This window comes from Bactrocera oleae, chromosome 4 (assembly GCF_042242935.1).
Source record: "Bactrocera oleae isolate idBacOlea1 chromosome 4, idBacOlea1, whole genome shotgun sequence".
Taxonomy (NCBI): Eukaryota; Metazoa; Arthropoda; class Insecta; order Diptera; family Tephritidae; genus Bactrocera; species Bactrocera oleae.
The window spans coordinates 66,663,731-66,687,592 of NC_091538.1; the positions used below are offsets into that span (position 1 = coordinate 66,663,731).

Below are 23,862 nucleotides of genomic sequence, written 5' to 3' on the forward strand. Positions count from 1 at the left end.
TGTGTGTCTTATCAGGTTATAGGTTATAGGCTAACGATTTTATTTTTCAAAAAAAAAAAAAAAAAAAAAAAAAAAACGGTGTTGACGTATTGACTTAATTCCAATTTTTTATTTATGGTCCTTTATTTGCGGAAATTTACGATTTAGCCATGTCTGTCTGTCTATCCGTCTATACATACCGGAACTAGTCTCTCAGTTTTTGAGATAACGATCTGTGATTTGGCACACGCCCTTTTCTCCCCGGGAAGCAGATCCACTATCGAAACCGCCAATATTGGATCACTATAGCATATAGCTGACATACAATATGTTCGATCAAAATCAAGTCCTTGTATGGAAACATTTTTTATTTAACGAGATATCCTCACGAAATTCGGCATGGATTATTGTCCATGACAAAGGTACTAGCTCCAACCACAAATTGTTAAGATCGAATCACTATAGCATATAGCTGCCATACAAACTGACCGACTAAAATCCAGTTCTTGTATGGACACTTTTTTAATTTTTAGTTTTGGTGCATGCGAAGCAAATTTCTTTTCTTTTTTTTTATATTAAAATGTCCTGGAAATGTTTTGAGTGGCAACAGTGGCAGGCTTTTAGATGCAAGTTGCTGAGATTCAGCTGAGATGAGATAGTTTAAAAGCAGCACTGCCAATATTTTACACATGATTGTTCATAACAACATATAATGTAATGTATTACTTATGTACATTTGTATGTTTGCGATATTATTCAATACTGCTTTGTGCAATAAATTAAAATTTTGTTCAGTCACACATACATACATATACATACAAATGTAAACATATTTACGGATGAATGTATTTTTTATGCCCTAAAGTTTATAAGCAAAGCACATACATACTTACATAAATTTCCTTGCGTCAGCCACTTTCTCCGAACTTTTCGCAATAAAGTAATTCCATCAAACAAATTTTGCGCGCCATTACTTACATACATACGTTTACACGTGTGCACATGAGTGTGTATGTAAGCATTTTGTAGCTGATTGTATTTTGCATACGCAAGTACAAATGTACAACACCGCACATAACTTTTGTTAATAGCCACATACACACACACGCACACGCACACAAAGTACATAAATTTTAGTATTTTAAATGCTTTCCGTTATTGCTATTGTCGATATTTGGTTGCTGCTGCTACCTTTGTTGTTGTGGTCCGCCTATGACATTGAATGATTCGTAATTGTTTACACTGAGCCAAATTGACCAGCCGATGGCAACAAATTTAATGCATATATGTAAATATATATACATATGTATGTCCGTATATGTATTTATGCATGTTTGTGTGTGCGTGCACTTGTTTCGCAGCGCTGAGCGACGACAAATCATGTTGATGGCGCGAATTATGTGGAACAGCAGAGATTTGCTCAACTGAGGCAAGCAGTCAATAAAAAAATTAAAATAAAAACCCCCGAAGCCAAAGCAAACAAAACGGAGTGTTATAATATGTGCACACGCAATATATTTTACAATAACACAAACACACATACATGCGTACTTATGTACAGTATAATAGATGCTATAATCTATTTATATGTTATATACCAACAGATGTACCTAGAAAATGCATATACTGGCAGAAATGTTGAAGCATACATATATGTACATATTTATATACATACATACATTCACACACACATACATGCATATGTATACAGAAACGTAAAAATAAACACAAAAAAATTACTAAAACTAAAACAATAAAAATGTTAATCAACAAAAAACAACAAAATAGCATAACAAAAACAAGAAAAAATTTTAACTTTGGTTGCACCGATGCTAGAATACCCTTCGCAAATAAAAAAAGTTTTCCATACAAGAGCTTGATTTTGATCGATCAGTTTGTACGACAGCTATATGCTATAGTGGCCCGATCTGAACAATTTGTATGGAGATTATTGCGTTGTCTTCGATAATAATTCCTACAACATTTCTTGAAGATATCCCGTCAAATAAAAAAGTTTATTTATTTATTTATCCCAGGATACAAAGTACATATTACATACAAAGTATCCACCTATAGAGGTGTTACAAAACACCTGTACATAGGCCTAATAATATTAGTTTATTATATAATTAAGTACTAATCTATTAATAACAATGGCATTTATAATGAAAAACAAAAGAAAACATAGTATTTTTAAATATCAGTGTCTACAATCCACACAGTTATTTTCTTTTTGCTTGCTTAATTTGCAATATTTATCATCGATCAGTTTATATGGTAGCTACATATATCCTAGAGTAGTCTAATATCGGCGGTTCCGAGAAATGAGCAGCTTCTTGGGTAGAAGAGGTTGTGTGCAAAATTTCAGATCGATACCTTGAAAACTGAGGGACAAGTTCGCGTATAAATAGAAAGACAGAGGCATAGCTAAATCGACTCAGCTGAGCACGATGATCATTTATATTTATATACGTAAGTATATTGTATAAAGTCTCCGACGTGTCCTTCTGGATATTACAAACTTCGTGCCGAACTTAATATACCCTGTTTAGGGTATGAAAAACAAAATAACACCAATGAACACTATACAAGTATAGCGGCGAATGCGAGCGAGAAAAACATAAAATGTCTACTGAAAATGCGTAACATCCGTGCAATTTTGATTTGCTGCTCCCTTTTTTCACTCACACACACACATGAACAGATTTACATCCCAATTGAAAAAGCAACAACAAACGCACTAACAAGTGTTAAGGCGCAAACACTAACAATGCACGCATACACACACGTACATACATAAATATTTACAGCAGATCCATTAATTAAACATCTTTTTTTCGCGCTTTGTTTTAGCAACGGATTACGCTAATCGCCCGCATCGTCGTGAGTCAATAATTCGTTTTATTGTTTATTTGCACAAACTAAATTACCCTAGATCCCTACACCTGCTCCCCACACCGCCACTGGTCACTTGTGCTAAAACAGCTGCCACTCACTACGCTGGCTGGGCGATTTTTGACGTAATTTGGGGCTACCAACCGGGTTGTGCGCAAAGTCCATCAACCCTTCGCTACACTCTCACACACATCCGTATGCATAAACATCCGAAGTTGTTTTTATACTCTCGCAACCTGTTGCTACAGAGTATAATAGTTTTGTTCACCTAACGGTTGTTTGTATCACCTAAAATTAATCGAGTTAGATATAGGGTTATATATATATAAATGATCAGGATGAAGAGACGAGTTGAAATCCGGGTGACTGTCTGTCCGTCCGTCCGTCCGTGCAAGCTCTAACTTGAGTAAAAATTGAGATATCTTTATGAAACTTGGTAGACATGTTTCATGGTACCGTGAGACGGTTGGTATTGCAGATGGGCGTAATCGGACCACTGCCACGCCCACAAAACGCCATTAATCAAAAACAAATAACTTGCCATAACTAAGCTCCGCAATAAGATACAAGACTGTTATTTGGTACACAGGATCACATTAGGGAGGGGCATCTGCAGTTAAAATTTTTTTTTTTAAAGTGGGCGTGGTCCCGCCTCTAATAGGTTTAATGTGCATATCTCCTAAACCGCTAATGCTATAATAACAAAATTCACTGGAAGCAAATGTTTTTAGCACTTCTATTGACGGTGTGAAAATAGTTGAAATCGGGTGGCAACTCCGCCCACTCCCCATATAACGGTACTGTTAAAAACTACTAAAAGCGCGATAAATCAAGCACTAAACACGCCAGAGACCTTAAATTTTATCTCTGAGATGGTATAAGATGACTTTATAGGAACCGCGTTCAAAATTAGACAGTGGGCGTGGCATAGCCCACTTTTAGGTGAAAACCCATATCTTGAGATCTGCTTAACCGATTGCAACCAAATTCGGTGCATAACGTTCTTTTCATGTTTCTATGTCATAGTGCGAAAATGGGCGAAATCGGATTACAACCACGCCTATTTTCCATATGACACCATTTTAAATACCACTTGATTCTTTCACTTTCCACTATGCAAATCAGGTAACAATGATTATATCGGGGTAAAACTTTGCGTAAATAATGCAATTAAAGTATGCCACCTTGCGGCCAAAAATTGTCTAAATGGAACCAAAACTGTTCAAGCCCCTAAGTACTAAATATGTGGACCCCAGTGCCTATAGTTGACCTTCTACCGAAAATATCAGTCAATCCACAAAGAAATCTCAAACGAGTATACCATTTGACTTTGCGAGAGTATAAAATGTTCGGTTACATCCGAACTTAGCCCTTCCTTACTTGTTATTTTTAGTTTTAGTTTTTTTTTTTTTTTATTCATTATTTATTTTTGTTCTTCTTTTGTTCTACGGCCATTTGTATTCTAGTAAGGTGCGCAGCAGTTGCTCAAAGTTGTCATAATATTTGATTATCGGCAATATGCAGCAAGTGTCTCTCGCTTACACTGCGCGGAATTTATTTTGTTTACGTACAGTCTTTTCCCTGTCTTCTTGATTGACGCAGTCTGACAGTCTGTGGTTCACAAACTTCAACTCTCAACGCAGAGGCGTGAAAAGTGCAACCGTCAGTAGTGACAGCGAAATATGACAAATAAAATATGCCTTTCACCGTTCTCTGAGCCTGAGATTACTGAAAAATTAACACATACCACCTGATCAAAAAAGATCCGGACTGACCAAAAAACCTGCATTTCCAGTATTTTAACGCAAATCTTTATTATCACCTTCAAAATAGGCTCCTGCGCCAATACAAGCATGCCAACGTTTTTTCCAATCGTCCATACACTTGATATATAAGCCTCGACCGGGATGGCCTTAAATGGCTTTAGCGAATTTTGGTTATTTTCGGTTTCGGCTCATTTTTAGAGGGCCATCATCCCGAATACCAGTAATCGTGCGTTTTATGAATGTAGGGCGCTTACCTACATTGTCAAGCATCTCTTTTGCGACCTATACTGAACGTCGTATTTGCAAAGGATTCAGGGGTCTAGCATTGACACGCTTTATACCCAAAACATTAACTAATATGTTTTGCGTCGATCTATAATCGTTTTTGAGATGCTCTACAATTTCTTTGATGCCAACAAGTCGATTTTCTAACACGATTTTTTCGTTGTTATCAGCTTTCTTAAATTGTAATGTTAGATTTTTTCAACGCTGGGACGATTTCTGAAAAGAGTGGTCCGTAGATGCCGTTAGACCATTGACATGGACTCCCGACTCTTTTTCGTTTTGTGAAAAAAACGCTGTCTTGGTTTCATTATTGCATTTGAAACAGTTCCGCAAATGTCTTATATAGCTGGGCCTTTAAGTTTCATTCGGATAACCGAGAAATTTCGCTTAAGCTTTCATTTCAACATTGCAATTAAAGGCAGTCTCCTCATTGTTATTTTCCAGAGCATTGGCATTGATAAGAAGGCATTTACAAAACGCTGTTGAGTAAAGCTGTGAACATTTATTCAGCGTTAGGAAATAAGCTACTTGGGACGCAATAATTTCAATGTTACTGTACAAGGTGACTCATATATGGTTTCTTTGTTTTAATCATAAGCCATTTTTAAATCTTATTCTTATAAACAAATTATGTAATATTTTTTTTGAAAAGTACATGTTTAACGTCCTCGGTTTCTTAGAATTTAGCCAGCCACTTTGGAAAGTATTTCTTAGAGGTACTGTGAATTTATGTTCATAATTCGTTAACGAGTAAGGTGCTTACGATATCACGAACAGTACATGCAACTTGGAACGCTGTGAAACCTGGAAAATCTTCCACAATTAAATAAGTATTTTAAAAAATTTGTGGTTTTTCGAATAAATACCGCTAATTAGAGTGTTCATGTTTGCGAAATTTTAGAACTGCTACGAAAACTCACCCTAGAGTTAGTAGGCAAAATTCTTCTCATCTATCAAATAGCCTTACGGGCCCTGTACGAGTCTCCATGTAATAAATGATCAGTTATTTCTCTCTTCAAATCCTTTCGCCACTATATATAAAATATGTTATTCTGATGTTAATCAGTTGGTTTATAATTCTGTTACAACGGCTCATTGCAATGACAATATGATAAATATTCTCATTACAACAACATGTAGCCGCCATTAAAAATGACGCAAAAAAGTATTATTATATATTTAATTGCATATTTTATTGCTATAATTATAGACACCTGCAATTGGCTATAAAATTTATTTTCAACGTACTTTGTCATCACGTTTACTAATTCCACGCAAGCAAATGTAATAAAGATAGATCTTATCACCCACTGATTTTTATAACAATCATAAATGAGCGAATATCAGCTTGATAATCATTTATGAAATCAATTACGTGCGGTCCTAATAAACAATGCAAATATACTTGGTTGCTAAGGCGCCGCTGTCGGGTACTCGATCGGATGTGGGCCGAGTTTTTAGCCGTAGAAATGGTGGGGCGTCAAAAGTCTAAACCGCTATGTACGAATTATTATTTGCTGTTTAACGTACATATTTCTAAATCTACCGGTAAAAAAACACATGCTCAGCGGCGTCACACGACACAAGTTTGGCTCTTTCATTGGCGTCGCTTAAATAATCGCAAGCAAGCTCAGCTTCTTACGTCGGTCATGGTCTAATCACATTCGAGTCTCAACAATAACATGACCGAATTGTTAAAATTTGCGACTAATTTATTTTGTGTGCCAACACGAGTCTAGCTGATTGTTTATTCAACTTTTTTTGCTTGGCTTTGAGGCCGGCAATTTGATACAATAGAACATGATTTGACAGAATGTTGAATTAGAAGTTAGCACATGTACATACATATTTACATACTTGTACATACCGCCCATTGTTTAGCTAAAAATAACAATAAAAGAAATCTCCAAAGCTAGCCTTCACGACTATATTTAGTATCTCAAATTTGTTTCGTTTTTTTTTTTTTAATTTTTGCGCGAATTTTACACATATTTTTATACCCTGAACTGGGTACATTAAGTTTGCCGCGAAGTTTGTAACACCCAGAAGGGATCGTCGGAGACCCTATAAAATAAAATGTATACATAAATGATCAGCATGATGAGTTGAGTTAATTTAGCCATGTCCGTCTGTCTGTATATATAAGTTTTTAAGCTATCGATCTGAAATTTTGCACCTGTCCTTTTATAGCATATAGCTGCCATACAAACTGAGCAATCGGAATCAAGTACTTGTATGGGAAACTTTTTTTTATTTGACGAGGTATCTTCACGAAATTTGGCATGGATTATTATTTAAAGCATTAATCTAATCTCCGAAGAAATTGTATAGATCGGATGACTATAGCATATAGCTGCCATATTAACTGAACGATCGGAGTAAAGTGCTTGCATGGAAAACTGTTTTTATTTGTGAAGGGTATTATACTCAACGTGTCAACAGAAATATGAAGATTTGTATCAGCAAACTGTGACAAGCAAGAACATAGGCCAAGCAGTAGAAACTTTTCTTTTCAATTCAAAATGGAATATCATAGTTACAACACATATAATTGGGCCGCAGTGAAGTTACAATATCTGCTATTTGTGGCTTCACTTTAGCAATAGTGTATCTAATTAGGTAAATTCTAAAGTTTAACAATATAATAATTCTATTGATAGAGCGACTACAATGAGCCTTACGATATCTGCAGTACGGCCGCTTGCAAACTAAGGCTCGTCAAACAAACTTTTTATTAAACAGCAAACTTTCTAAACTACTTTTACTGATCATCTGAAAGACTTGGCAATCAAAATGTGAAGAGTGATTTTTAGTAGTTCGCCTTCTGTGCATGAGACCCTCTTTCTTTTTCTTTCTTCAAGTTGGTTTGTATTTATTATCCAACACAAATATGTTTTATCCACCCTCAAACTGAGTTCACAAAAAGAAAAGGAATTTACGTTTACTCCGAATCTTATGTGCTATCTTTTTCTCGCTTTATATTTCTCCTACTCAACTTATGATCTTCATACCCTTAACAGGGAATAGTAAGGTATATAATGATCAGCGTTATGAGCTAGGTGGATTTAATCATGTCCGTCTATCTGTGTATCATCGCGAACTTGTCCCTCAATTTTTCAAATAGCAATCTGAAATTTTGCGCACTTCCTTTTCTCAGCAAGAAGCTATTAATTTGACGGAATCGTCGATATCGGACCACTACAACATAAAGCTGTCACACAAGCTAACCTATCACCTTTTTTTTTGTGTCGAAGTATTGTCACGAATTTTGGCATGGATTATTGTCCAAGGCAATAGTACAATTTTTAAACAAATTTTTCGGATCGGACCACTATAGCATATATGTAGCTGTCATACAAACTGACCGATAGAAGCCAAGTTCTTGTATGGACATTTTTTTTTTTGTGCAGGGTATTATAGCTGGGTGCAGCGGAGGTTAAGGTTTTTTCTTGCTTTATGTTCAACTCTGTTAATGACGCATCTAATTATAAAATTAAAAACCGGAACAAAATTAATAATTTTGTCATTCGTAATTTATTATCGATGAATTTATTATTTACTCTAATTGGAAAAACAAAAAATTTTTAAAAAAAGGTTAATTTTATGTAAATCTAAAAATATGTGACGACTATGTCATTACGCTACCGGGGAGTTTTTCGGTTTAAACCATTATTTCTTTGTTTTTGTTTTGCTCACGCTTTTTTTGCTATAATTGAGTGTTGTTTTTGTTGTTAGTCAACAAATGCTCACGTGAATTTAAATAACTAGAAATTTTAAGCGCTACGGAAATCAGTATTCCGAAAACATACAGACAGGCATACCCACACACGCTTATATGTACTATATATAATATTGTAGACCTATTTAAACAGGTACAGGTATAACATACTTACATATACATACCTATGTATATACCGATATGCACTTAAATATGTCTCAACAATGTTTGTCATTTTGTTTGCTGGCTTTCATATACTTTTGTTTTCATTTTGTTATTGTTTTTTTTTTTAATTTGTTTTTTCTTTGTCTTGTCACTTTTTTTATACAAAACGATTAGCAAAAAAATGTTCAAAGAAATTCCCGCATAAGTTCATGTTCAGATTTGAATATGAAAAGCAATCGCATGCGAAAATGCATTCAAAATCTGAAATTGGATGCATGCACAGACACATATGTGTGCTCGTATGTTAAACTTCTTTTATATTATTTATTTATAGATATATATTTTTTGTGTATATTAAAAATCTACTTAACGCTCCGCATCGACGCGTTGAAGGTTTCGGCAAAACTTGTTCAATAAAAATTATTTAATTTCTTCATTTCCTTTTTATGCACATTCGTCTTCATTATCTGTTGTTGTTAAATAATATCGAATTTCTTTTTAATTTTGTTTGTTGTGTTCTCTTTTGTATTTTATTTTTTCTTTATAAGGAAATTTTTTTTTTGGCAATCCTACTTGAAAAAAATTTGCAACGTGCACCTAATTGCGCAAAATTTATAAGCAAAACAAAAAAAAAAAACAAAACAATTTTTTATGCATTCATATTTCCATGTGTGAAATTATTTATATAATAATATTTTTGAGTAAATTTAATTCCCACAAAATATTGCACATACCACTGTTTAATGGGCTTGCATAGCTAGCTTCATCAATGTTGCTTTATGGTTGTAATTCAATAAAATATTTTTATTTCTTTGATTTTCCCAGCAGGAAGTCTTATTTATTGGCAAAAATGGATATATGTATACAATAAATATATTTACCGAATATCCATTGCGCCAAGGTAATGCTTAGTTGCTGGTACGATCACAAGAGCTTCTAAAATCGGCTGAAACCATTAATGAGGAACGTTACTAAAAACAACTCATTACATTGAATGGAGCGATTGCCGAAAAACGCACCGAATTCGCGACTAGACACGAGGCAATAATTTTCCAACATGACAACGAACGGTCTCATGTTGCAAGACCGATTAAAAACTATTTGAAAAACAGCGGTTGGAAAGTTTTGCCACACCCGCTTTATAACCTAGAACTTGCCCCTTCTGACTACAATTTTGTTCCGGTCAATCCAGAAATCTCTCACTGGAATACGGTTCACATCAGAACAGGTTATCAAAAAATGGTTTGATTCCTTCTGGGTCACCAAGCCAGCATAGTTTTTGGTTTTTTTTTTTTGGGATGGAATCCATAAATTGCCAATACTTATAATAGTAATAGTATTGTACATGATTACATCGATTCATTTGTTTGTATATAATAATTTCTCAAATAAATCGGCGCAATGTTGGCAACTCGTCTGTGATTAAAGTTTGGGTCCCACAACAATTATATGTAATTTTATTTCACAATAGTGTACTTTCGCTTTTATCGTATACACAATTTATTAGCCGAGGCGACGTTTAATTCAAACAGAAAGGAAAGCTTAACAAACAAAGTTTTAGTTAAATTGCTTAGCGACCTTGCTTACATGCAGAGTTGCATTTTTTAAATTATTTGCTTGCTAATAGAAGTAACTGAATTTATATTAAATCAAAATCATTTTTTTTCTTTAATTTTTTAACGTTAAAATTTCGCTTGTGCTGATACGTTTATTGCTTGCAGTCAGTGTATACATTTCCTACTACAAACAGACGCAGATTGATTGTTGTGTTTTGCACAAAATAAACACTTTTTCGCTATTAAAAAACGGAAAGTGTTTTATGCGGAATGCACAAGTGGATTTTTGCACAATTAAAAAGAAAATTTTCAGTTTCGAAAAACATTTTCGCTTGCGAAAGTTAAAAAGACGAGCAACACATTTTCTCCAGACCGATAGCCATAAAGCACCCACACTTGCCAATATACACACACATATATACACATATATAGAATTCAACAGATTGGCAACACGCTAACGACGTACCAGCTCTAATGATGCCCCACCATCCCTTACAGCCTGCGCCAAAAGTGTGTGCGCCAGTGGTTTTATGCGCAGTTAAGGAAAAACTGCTGTGCAAATACTTTGTAACGGCAAAAGTTTAGCAAAAAATAATAATTCTTTGGAAAATTTAGTGGCTCTGTGAGTTTGGATTTGCGTGTTTGCCATTTCATTATTTAAGTTAGTGTTTTCTCGTAAATTTTTTACTATCGGCTAAGTTCAATATTTAACTAAAGTAGCTATTATAAGTGCGCGCACACGCACACATAAGCAAACGCATACAAATGTACATATGTTTTGTATGTGTATTTGCGTGTATTGTTTATAAGCGCATGTGTATTTAAGTGTGTAAACAATCGAGCAATTTTGTGTTGTATCACACGCGCGCCTTTGAAATTGCACTTCATTGTGATTTTTTCCAACAATTTGCGCTAATTAATCGCCGATTGTGCAGTTCAATATGCAATAAAGCTCTTGTACAGTCGCTTTTTTCGCGCATTATTTTGACGAGTCGTCAATGAGTCGCAATGCCAGCTAATAAATGACCATAAAAAGCTGTTTAACGCCGGCAAAGGAAGCGTGTGTGCACAAACAAAACAAAAAAAAAAAAACACAAAAAGAAAAAAATAAAGTTAAATAAAATAAAAAATGCCGAGCAAAGGAAAATTCCATGACATTTTGTACACAAATTAATTAGCGCCTAATTAGTTGATATACAATTTCGCGCTTAATAAGATTTCACAGATAACAAAAGGTATTAGCCGAGTGGCAGCATGGCTTTTTAATTTAGATAATATGTAACGCACGCAAATAAGTTGCGAAAACAAGCAAGAAGAACGTTGTGGTAATTAATTAGCGAAAACTGTTGCTAATTTACGAGCAACGAATTCTAGGAAGTTTACGTTTTTGTTTCGAAAAAAAAAAACATCTATTTTATTTTCAATTTAGAACCATACAAGTTTCATAGCATCATATTTAGCACGCAGCTTTTACTCAAACGCAAATTTATTATGTTAAAATTTAATATTTGCGAAACTGCTAAAATAAAAATAATTTCTGGGTTATAAAGCGGGTAGGGCAAAACTTTCCAACCGCTGTTTTTCAAATAGTTTTTAATCGGTCTTGCAACATGAGACCGTTCGTTGTCATGTTGGAAAATTATTGCCTCGTGTCTAGTCGCGATCTCGGTGCGTTTTTCGGCAATCGCTTCATTCAATGTAATGAGTTGTTTTTAGTAACGTTCCTCGTTAATGGTTTCAGAAGCTATTGTGATCGTACCAAATACTAAGCATTACCTTGGCGTCATGGATATTCGGCTTTGCCATTGGTTTGGCTTGTTGGCTAGGTTTCACATATGATTTTATGCATTTAAAGTTGGCTTAATGGATCCATTTTTCATTGCCAGCCAAAATCCGGTGCAAAAATTCTTTTTGAAGCGTTCAAACATCATTTCTGACATGTAAAACCGTTTTCAAGGTCTCTTGACTTCAATTCATATGGCATCCGAATTACTTGCTTTTGCATGTATCCGACTACCTTTAAACGTTTTGAAATGGCTGCTTGTGTGTCATCCAAAGATTCTACGAACTTTCTTGTGTTTGGCAATAATTTTCATTAACTAAAAAAAAACGTCACCAAAATTTGTTCGTTTACTTGTCGTTGCCACTGTAGGCACACATTACATTCCACGTGTGTATGACTGCGAGTGTAAACACATATAGTACAATGCCTCCGGGCGCAAAATTTGGTATCGTTAGATGAGTGTGAACGAATTTTCAGACAATAATCACATATACCTGGATCTGTGTAGGAATATTCAAGGTGTATTCCTAAGTAAACAGGACTTTAAAAAAAAAAGCAGAACAAATGGTTTTATTGGCAAAATCAATTAGTTTTATTCAAAATAGTCTCCTTCTGCTTTAATACAGCTTCGAACGAGTGTTTTAGCTCGTTGCCCGGTATGGCCGCCAGTATGCCGGTGCAAGCCTTTTGAATGGCCTCCACGTCTGCATAACGCTTTCCTTTCATCCGCAAATGCATTTTTCCGAAAAGGTAGAAGTCGCACGGTGCCATATCAGGTGAATACGGGGAGTAGTTGATTGTTAAAATGTGATTTTTGGTAAAATAATCTGCCACAAGCGTCAATCGATGAGACGGCGCATTATCGTGCAACAAACGCCAACTTCCATCTTCGCGATATTCGGGCCGAACACGTCGAATACGACGCACCAAACGCTTCAAAATTCCAAGGTAGAATACCGTATTAACGTTTTGGCCGGATGGAACAAATTCTTTGTGGACAATACCCTTGGAATCATAAAAACAAATCAGCATTGTCTTCAATTTTGACTTCTCCAGGCGCGATTTTTTGGGTTTCGGCTCATTTCTCATTTATGTCCTTACGACCACTTTGAAAACGTTGAAACCACTCGTGCACTCTGCTACGGGATAGGCAATCCTCGCCATAAACTTGTTTCATCAATTGAAACGTTTCGGTAAAAGTTTTACCAATTTTAAAACGAAATTTAATGTTGGCTTTTTGTTCGAAGCTCATTTTCGCACCGATGACAAAAACATACTGACACTTAAAAAGCAATAACTTCACTCCCAAAGATGAAATGTCATGAAATTTTTACTGGAAGTCGATAAAGGATAGCAGATTCTAACGCACTAGTCGACATATAGATGGCGCCACTAGAGTTTACTTTGTTACTTTTTTACTGTTTACTTTGGAACACACCTTGTATAATATATTATATACAATCTTTTTTCGACTGACGGTCATCGATTATGCATGCCAAATTAGAAGAGATAAATATCGAAAAGGTCCATAAACGCGCTTTAAAAGTGTTATTGCCACTCTGATAATCATGTGTGTTTGTCTTTACGTACATGTATATATATATATATATACATATATGTAGGTATGAAATTCGCGCATTAGAATGCTAATCAAAGTGCTTACTGCCACACACATGGCAATTGAAGAATGCTCATCAGCGTCATGTGCTCCTCACAAGGCCAAACAGTATGTGCCGATAAGCAGCGTAATATTTTTTTTAAGTGCCAGCCTGCAAAACACATACTACATACACAAAAGGAGCACGCCGGCAGTTAACTAAAAAATATATATTTTGTTATATATACATATATATTTGCATATACTTGTACATATATAAGTAAACTACCATCATTTTTCTACATATTTACATGTAATTATTTATATAGGTATATACTTATATAATGCAAAGTGTATGGCCATTGGCCTATAATGAGCCGCGCAATCATAATCGGATGTCACGTGTGTTAGACTATCATATTATTTAGCGCTAAGCACAATTTGATTGCCTTATGAGGAAGTATAATTGTTTACGAATATAAAATTTATTGCACTCTTTGTTGAGTAAAAACATTTTTTATAGTTTTTTGCTTTTCCATATGCCACAAGTATGTAGTATTGAACAAATGAGGCTCATAGGTGTCTCTTCAGCTCCTAAATATATGCTATCAGTGTCATAAATTTTACATTTTTTGATAAAGAAGAAATCTGCCAGGCATATTAGAGAGCACATGTCGCTTCTATGATCGCTAAACTTAAATTATTGTAGGACCTAACCTTCAAAAGTTCAGCGTATAAGTTAAAACAAATGTCGTTCAATTGGTTGTTAGATTAATACCATTCGATCTCATTTGATCCGGACTGACAAAAAAAACAACATTTCTATGTATTTTAACTCAAAGCATTGTTATCGCCTTCAAAATAGAATACTGAGCCAATACAAGACCACTACTGTGCGTCGTTTATGCAAAATAAAATCAGATATTTTTGTACGAGTGTAGCATCGACAGGCTACTTACCCAAAACATTAACCAAAATAAGAAATATTGACATAATCTGCCAACGATTTTCAAGCGCTGTTTTTTTAACTTTTATGATGTTATCGTTATTAACAAAATGAATGGATGAAGGATTCGCGTGAGTCACGTTTTCGATTACTTCCCGACCTGTAATGAATGCTTTCTGTTACTCTAATACGAGTGTTCCTGATAAATTAGACTTCCAAAAACACCTCTACAACACTTTCATCGATTCCGTAGCCGTGACTCCATTGGAAACACAAAATTTAAAGCAAACTGTTGTTACATATTTTGGCTTATGAAGATCAAACTTCTCACGAACTTAAAAAGAAGTTGTACCAATCCAAAAAAAAATTTCTTATTTCGGTTTGCGCTCAGTTATTCTTTCAAATCGATACGAGCGAACCATACGCTCAATTCCTATATGTAAAATGTAAATATTGTCAGTAGTAAACGTAACCTCAAGTAGTCTTGTCTTGTATGTTGTCTTATCGTTCAGCTCGATAAAGTCAGTCGAATTAAATTGTCTATTTGGATAAAAAAATTTCATTAAGGATCGGTATCACTATAGACCTCACTTGAATTTCTTTCCCCCACCAGTATTATACTACTTGAAATTGTGGTGAAGGAAAAAATGTTGACGGACGCCCACTGTAAAAGTTATCTGGAAGAGATCAAGATAGAAAAATTTCGACTCATTCTCTTCGCCACATCAGCTTGCGCTAGACTGAGGTTGATACAACTAGATCGTCATAACTATCATCAACCGAACGAATTGGCTGAAATAAAATTTACCCACATCAGCAGATTTGTGCTGCAATCAAAGCGTTTCTTCGATACATAAGGGTATCTAAATCGATGCTTAGGATTTTTAGGGCATCTCAAATGACGGGTATATCAACTATATATGTGGCATCCCAGTTGTCTCCCTTGCATTATAATCTAACCTAGATTGACCCTTAAAATTACAAAAAAAATCAGTGGCGCCGGTATTTCCTTTCATAGTTTCTTATCGACCCGCAGGGAGTTACCTGACGTGTTCGATTAAGTTTCAGAGGTCGTTTATAGGTTCTTTTAGTTGGATATGGTTATTAAAATAGCAATCTTACACTTTTAGAGTGTAAATAGGGTATATATTACCTCGTTGCTTACTTTGCAGTGTTGACATATATTTAAGAGGTTTATCGTTTCAACATAAATTCGATCGTGATATTGCTTTCGGCAAGCAGCATTAACCAGCTGCCAAACCAGATCGTTTGAAAATAGAGTTATTTTGACTTTTAAGTAAGCGGGAGTTCCCACTTGTCGCCTGTGACACTTTATTGGTAATCAATTCTACGAACTGGTTAACACTTATCATAATAACACTTCGTTTGCAGAAATTATTGATAATTAACGCTTGGCTAATTTTATTTCAACTGTTTTAATTGCAGTTGAGGATGCTAAAAGGTATGCCATAAAATTGCGACAAAAATCGTTAATCGCCAGCGATACAACAGACGCTACAACATCAACGGCGCTGGCGGCCACATTTTGGTCAAACCCAACCTCACCGTTCATACTGGCGGGCAGCAATGGTGTTAACGGCAACGATGTTAACAGCAATGAAAGCGACCCGACTATGACCATATTGACACGTGACGATGTGATACTCGCCCAAAAAGGACTGCCGCCACAACAATATGACGCATTCGTGCTATTCGCCGATGCGGATATTGAACAAGCCGCCGAAATACAAACCAAATTCGAAGAAAATGAAAAATATAATTTTAAGGTATGTGAAAAATCCAAAAAATTATTTCCAAAAATTATACATAATAACACATATTTATTTGTTGTTGTATTACAGTTATGCTTCAAGAATCGTGATTTACTCGGTGGCGTACCGTTCACGCACGTTGCATTGACGCAACTGATCGAGGAGCGTTGCCGCTATTTACTTGTGATCTTAACAAAAGAATTTCTCGATAGCCCAGAGAATCAATTTTTGATGAATTACACACACGCGCTGCAAATACGTGAGTGCATTTGCCGCTAATAATCGAGTTGAACGGCATGGAAAATTTTATTTAATTTAATTACATTTTCCTTTTTTTTTTTGCTTTACAGAGAATAATACGCGTAAGATCATACCGCTTATTTATGAGGATTCGGTTGTTATACCACGTGCCTTAAAAATATACACACACCTCAAGTATACACCAGTGCCTACTACGCTATTTGACTTTTGGGCGCGTCTTGGCGACTCAATACGACGCTCTTACAATGCCTCAGACCCGTCGCCATATGGCCTAAATGAAGTTGACACGTAAGCCATAAATCTTTAAGCCATTAGCGGCAAATTTAGTCATAATAATGATTTGGTTCGGTAGACTTGTTCAGTAGTATTTTATCGTTAAAAATTAAGAGAATTTTCCAAAATATTTTCTTTGTTATAACAATGTAGAATAATGTCAAAATATTTTATGGGAATGCTGCTAAGTTAACAGTTCTTCGGCCACGTATAAATGCCGGTCTGTTTTGGTTACTAAAGCTCCACTTTCCTAGTAGCAATAAAGGGAATATAATTTAAATGCGTTTCTGTTTCTTATAAAACTCACTTAGAAGCCAGTTATTTGGAGTTAAGGGGGTCGCCTATCTTCGCGCTTAAATTTCGGGCCTATTTTTGACGTTGGTTTGCAAAAAAAGTACTCATGATATTCGCACAAAACTTTTTTTTTAATAAAAATTATTACTTCTTAAACTTGAATACAAAAAATATACTATCATTTTTTCCAAAAATCTGCGCTTTGAATATAACATATGAATAGTAACCGCTTGTCCGGGTTTGACCTTAAACACCTCTTCGCATGTCCCTCCAAGCCTGCTCAACCTTTCTGGGTTAACTCTGTCGAAGTATATCACATAAAACAAGCTTTATTACTTTAAAAACACCTAAACAATAAAGAATAATAAGCGCTACAACAACAACTAGTAATCGTATCAGTTTATTAAAAAAACAATACAGAGCTCTCGACATTTTTCCTATTTTTCGTAAACAATTAATGTTAATAATAACAATAAAGTTAAATTATTATCTCACGATCAGATAAACCTCTCAAGCAAACACAAGTCAAGCATTCAGCACTATATAATACTTATTTGCTTAGCATCTAATCACACCTCTTAAATATACAGACTCTATATTAATGTGTGTATGTACATATATAGATAAATATTTACTTACTTTATCTTTATAAATTGTTATTTATATGTATGTATATATATTTTTTTACACCCACAGCCTGCCCACCGTTAGGCAGCTACCATCTGACACGAGCTATACAAGCTTACCAACCCCCCGCACAACAAGCGTAACCACACCCACCTCACCCATACCGAGCATCAATATTAACGGACATGCCTACACACCCGAAGAGGAGGAGGATGATGTATTTCAACAGAAGGAGCTACGTTATCATTTCAACAAACGTTCATCCTTGCGTCATCACAACAGTGTCTACACTAACAATCACAACAACAATCGCATTAGTCAAGTCGTCAATGGTTTACGAAATGCACACTCTACTAGTCAGCTGAATGCTGGCGTCAATGTTGACAACACCGTCAGCATGAGTGATCTCAGCATAAATACGGAGGCGAAGAAGAAAAAGAAGAAACCTATTAAAGCTGTGCTCAAGCGGGTGTTTAGCCGCAGTAGTCCGAAACTACAACAAACAGCAGAATAATAGTATTGTATTGTAATTAATTGTTTGTTTTTATTTTTTTGCTTAATTGTAAATTGACTTTAAGATTGTATTTATAAATTTCAGATATACGAGTATACTATATATAATATTGTTTAGCAAAACCAATAAATACGTAACAAAATGCAAGCAAAATGGAAAAAATGTTATGTTCTTAGTGTATTGTATATTATTTATGTATTAATTTAATTATACGAACCTGGTTTTATCTTCGCAACTGTGACATAACAAGCAGCCAACACTCACAAAACACATACATTAGTATCGTTGCTGTACACGCTTTCTACTCTATTCACCCGCTCAATCAGTTAAAACCCGTATTTTCATAAAAAAAAATTTTTGTTTTAAATGTAATTATGCGTTATTAATTGTTTTATATACAATATAGATTTGTTGTTAATTGTAAAGTCAATTGTGACTAGTCGCCAACTTCTACAACGCTTTTAAAATATTTCAAATATACATTTAAGCTTTCCAGTGCTCACTACATAATTCCTTAGCAACTTGTTGCATTTCTTACTTCGCTCACAAATGCTCATATACACACAAACATCAATATTTAGCGATCAATTTAGCACGCGCATTCATGTACATATCTGATAATTGAATTTATAAGATTCTTTAAACATAGCTGCACAAATCAGTGTCATTTCAATGATTATTTTAACTGTTAAATTAACTGTTTGAATATTGCAAACTTATTAGCAAGCCATAAAGTGCTTTAAAAAACCATTATTAAGAGTTGTATTTATATATATATATGTATACATATTCATAAAGAATGTACTATTTTAAGACAACGAATAAAGACAATATGCAATCTTATAAAAAAAAAACCCACGCTATCATTGCTTTATTCAATTAAATTCATATTTCAAAATTTGGTTTTGCAACGCACACAATGCACTTGTTTATTATAGCTTTGGGAACTCAGCGAAATAAAAAGTAATGGCTTTAACTATAATGTTTTCATGAATGAAACTGTAGAATCTAAAAGGTTTAATCAAAAGGGTTTTTGCATACAATAGATTTTGTTATGCAAAATTTACTGTTGAATTGGTTAAAGCAAAATGAATACATAAATGAATTGATTTCGTTCCAATGCGAAAGTGGGAGCAAAATTGTGTTCTAATATTTTTGTTTTAATAATGAAAAGGAAATAACGTTGTGCCACAACTATCATTGTCATATTTATTTTGAATTCGAACAGCAGGAGCACAATAAAATCATACATATTTTTCGATATATTAAACGACAATTACATACAATTGCTAAGTTAAGATTTTTAATTAAAATCTCTAAAAAAGTTTGGTGATATGATTAGTGCCACACTGTTTTTACAAACAAAAGAGGTCAAGGAGAGTTACTTTAGTACTTTCCTCAACCAATTAAAAATATTTAAACTTATTATATACAAACATATGTATCCGCATTCATCCGGAACCCAGAAATTTCACGATACGCAAGTATAACTAAATTCATGAAGTTTCACTTTTAATATTGTGCGAAGCAGATGATACACCATCTTAATTAACAGAATCCGATATATTTGCATGCACAACGAATTAATCACTTTACAAAAAGTAATAACTTCAATACTTGTTGTCTTGCAAATTACAGCAGCCAATTATTGGCACAACTCCTCATGATGATTAAAGCTGTTTCTTTAGTAAAATACACATATAAATACTTTACTTTTATGAAACAACTCATACGCTTAAAAAATATTTACTTAATAACAAATTTTGTACAGGCATATTTATTAAATTCACTGCAAACACATATTTTCAAGCGTCAAAGAAGGATACGCGTTTGAACTACTATACCGTTTTGATTTTGACAAATGCCGGAAATACACAGGATGTAGCCATATTCACAGTTGACGTCACATTTCAAGTTGAAAAATTATTCAACTATAATAATTGAGTTTAAATATATAAAAATAGTCATCGTAGTCACCCTACACAATATTTGACAGGCTGCCACTTTTTGATTTTCATCACTTTTTTGCATATAACATGATAAACTTATAAGGAAATAAATTTTTATTCAACGCACTTTTATAACATCCTTTTTGTTAGAAAATATAATATATATACATTCGTACATATAAATATTTTTTTATGAGCCAACAAAAAATCCCTTTCGTTGCGAAGTGCTGACAACACTCATGCCGGTAAATTGTTGTAATCTTTCCTATTCGCAAACTTGTCATTTATTTTTGTTTCAACCGCTGCAGTTGTTTAAAACTTTTTCGTCGGGTTTTGGTTTAAATCAACACACAATATATTGAATTTTTATAATACAGCTTTGCAAAGTGTATCAATTAAAACAATGAATATGGAGTAAAGGCTCGTATAATTTCAACAGGTGGCAGAGTGATTGGCTGAACAAAACAGAAAGGTGATTATTTATTTCTTATAAACGAACATCTCTAAATTAGCACAACCTTTTAATTATTAATTCGTTCATATCGTTATAGAAACAGTACCCGTGCATTGTTATTAGCATACCCCACGAAGTGACTGAGTGTTCTACTCGATTTAAGCAGGCATATTGCTGATAATTGTAGAAAATGGTGCTGGATACAAGTACCGAAAGCGCCATACCTTTCTCTATGAACGTGCCAGCTTTCAATTATAGTGAGGAAGCACATCTTCTAGCTGAAACGCCGCTCTCAGAATTGAGCACGGAAACATGCTTTAAACTTTCAGAAATGTTGAATGGTCGTAAAATTTTAAGACATGCGGGACATGATCGTGACTGGCGCGGCATAGCCGAATTGGCAAAAGTGCGGAACTTCTGTAATAATAACTCTGACGATCCAATGCATACGGTGCTGAGTCAATGGACGCAACGGAATATTGCGGAGGCTACATGTTATCATTTACTGCATTTTCTTTCCAAAATCGATCGGTGGGATGTGAGTGACGATATTTTTACGCTTCTGGGTAAGTAGGGTAGTAGGTATCGTTCACATAGTCTAATGTTAAATAAACTTTCTTAATTTAGTGAAAGACGCTCGCCTATTCGAGAGCAAAAGATCACATGCAAATGCAACAGAGTGTGTTTCAATTACTCCAATTGAATGTAATGATGCATATTTAGTTGAAAATAATGAAAATGGGGAAAATGAAAGCGAAAGCGAAAAAGGCAATGATCACACGGATAGTGGCGAAAATGAAGATGGCGGCTCAAGTTCCTCAGCAAGTGCACCACCAAGTCCGCCACCTAGTCCGCCACCAAATCTGGAATCCCTAATTGAACGTGTAGAGGAATTAACAAATGCAACTGGTAGCGCCCGAGTAAGCGCACCAACAGCTGCACTTGTTGTGCCAGAGGCAATGCCTGTAGCTGTACAAACTACTAAACCGATGACCGAAAAATACGAAAGCGAACATTATACGAACGAAGTAAATCCGCTAACACGCCAAGATGCCGCGCGTTTACGCAGGGGTTTGCCGCTAACAAAATACGATGCGTTCGTATTATACGCTGAACCCGATCAGCATTACGCCAATGAAATGCAACAAAAGTTAGAAAAATATACCGAATATAATTTCGAGGTAAGTCACGTGTGGCTACTGTATTTAAGTTCACATTTAACAGTTATATTGTTTGTTGCAGCTTGTGTTTAAGAACCGCGATTTGCTCGGTGGCACTTTCTTTCACGATGCCGTGACTGAGCTCATGGAAGATCGCTGTAATTATGTGTTGCTAATTGTAACACCAAATTTTAACCGCGACTATGAGAGTTGTTTCTTCTTTCACAATGCGCAAACGTTGCAATTGCGTAAGTAGAAAATTATTTTTTGGAATTATTTTTTAGTGATAATACATACATTGCATTCTGCAGAGGAAAATCGTCGCAAAATTATACCTTTACTCTACGGCTTACAGTTGCCGCGTCGTTTACGTGGTCTGCATACTTTAAAATATCATAGTGAACATTTTTGGGATCTTTTAGTCGATTCCTTAAGCGTCAAAGAATTACCACCACTCACAAAAACCACAGAATATAATCAGTAAGCGAATTTTATATTATATTTTTTTATTGTGTACGACATATTAATGTAATTTATTTTGTATTTGCTATGTAGCGACATGCCAGCGCTACCAAGTATGCCCAAACCACCAGACACGCCAATAGCAGCAGCTGACGAAAATAAACCCCAAGCAAAATCAAAAAGTAAAGCCACTGCTGATAAACGCACGGGTAAAAAGAAGTTTTTGAAAAGGCCCGAATGGATAAAGAAGAACAAAGTCCAACAATAACACAAATAGTGCCTTACCATAGCCACAGTGAGGCGCATTTACTTGCTAACTTTAAAGAAACCAAAAATTATACACATACCTACATACATATGTACAGTGAGATGAACTGTTTTATATGCCATGTGCAGTGCCTTTTTTTATATTAATATTTGCAGTCAATATTTTGTAGCTTAGTTTGTTTTAAAAAAAATTCTATCTCATAGTTTTAGTGAATAAATATCGAATCAATTATACCTATGTACTTAAAAATGTTTGTCATTAAATATTTGCAAATCAAGTTGTGCGTAAAAAATTGTATTAAGAAATGTATTTAAGTTTTGGCTGCTACAACTATTTTAGCCTTTGTGGAGTAAATGCTGCATGCGGAAGACATTAATATCATGACAACAATCAATATTATTATATGCAAACCAAAGTAGCTGCGCAGTTTTTAACCCTGCTTCAACAGCGTGTGGTAAGTAGACGCAATTTCCTATTTCTATTCACATGTTGGGTTGCGAATTTCTTAATTAAAAAATGTTGGATTAAATATTAGATTTTCAATTTTTAATTCCTATGTTTGGATTAAAAATTAAAAATCTGAGAATTTCAAAGTGGGCATATAATTTAGATTTTTAATGTTGAGATTAAATATTAAATTTTCAATTTTTAATTTTTACTATTAAATAAAAAAAAAATTACTAGTAAATTTAAAAGTAAAATATTAATAAATTAAAATAATTTTTAACTTAAAGAATGGAGTATTTAGAAAAAAAATATTTGTAAATTTGAAAGCTGAAATAGAAAAGTATAAAAAAGGAAAGATTTACATATGTAAATACTTCGCACTGAAGCACTATAATTATAGGCATTTAAATATAAATAAACAAAAAAGTTTAAGCTACATATGTTTATATTTAATTAAAAATAAGCTTTCTTTTTCAAAAGATAACCGAAATGGTAGCACACGAAGTATATAATCGCGAAAAAATTTTTGTTAATTACTTTTTTTAATCCGGTATTTATAAAATATATTTTAAATTTTTAAACCGGTATCGAGTATAATTTTGTTTGTGGATTTGATATTTGAAATTAAAAATTTAAAAATTATTTTTAATTAAGATTTTCGAAATTACAAAAATTTCAAAAAACAAACGAA

The 23,862-nt window shown here is 34.3% G+C and overlaps 2 protein-coding genes across 2 annotated transcripts in view; both read left to right on the top strand.

Moving 5' to 3' along the window:
* The window catches only part of Myd88 (myeloid differentiation primary response protein MyD88), a 41,175-nt gene extending 21,889 nt beyond the window's left edge, over positions 1-19,286 (top strand). Inside the window, exons 3-6 of the mRNA XM_014247384.3 lie at positions 16,137-16,477; positions 16,553-16,721; positions 16,813-17,011; positions 17,987-19,286. Coding sequence (XP_014102859.2) covers positions 16,137-16,477; positions 16,553-16,721; positions 16,813-17,011; positions 17,987-18,431 — 1,154 coding nt within the window. The 3' untranslated portion in view covers positions 18,432-19,286. The remainder of the gene's footprint in view (positions 1-16,136; positions 16,478-16,552; positions 16,722-16,812; positions 17,012-17,986) is intronic.
* Positions 19,287-20,657: 1,371 nt separating this feature from the next.
* Positions 20,658-23,100, top strand: LOC106627244 (uncharacterized). Its single transcript, XM_014247306.3, has 6 exons — positions 20,658-20,852; positions 20,932-21,400; positions 21,462-22,015; positions 22,077-22,242; positions 22,306-22,474; positions 22,550-23,100. Exons 2-6 carry the CDS (start codon positions 21,025-21,027, stop codon positions 22,722-22,724), a joined length of 1,440 nt encoding a protein of 479 aa, XP_014102781.2. The 5' UTR covers positions 20,658-20,852; positions 20,932-21,024; the 3' UTR covers positions 22,725-23,100.
* The last annotated feature ends 762 nt before the right edge of the window (positions 23,101-23,862 follow it).

Excerpts from the sequence above, each read along its gene's own strand:
- LOC106627244 (XM_014247306.3), top strand. The coding sequence starts at position 21,025 with ATGGTGCTGGATACAAGTACCGAAAGCGCCATACCTTTCTCTATGAAC. Across the intron at positions 21,401-21,461 it reads CGATATTTTTACGCTTCTGG|TGAAAGACGCTCGCCTATTC; the intron begins GTAAGTAGGGTA and ends TTCTTAATTTAG. Across the intron at positions 22,475-22,549 it reads AAAACCACAGAATATAATCA|CGACATGCCAGCGCTACCAA; the intron begins GTAAGCGAATTT and ends TTTGCTATGTAG.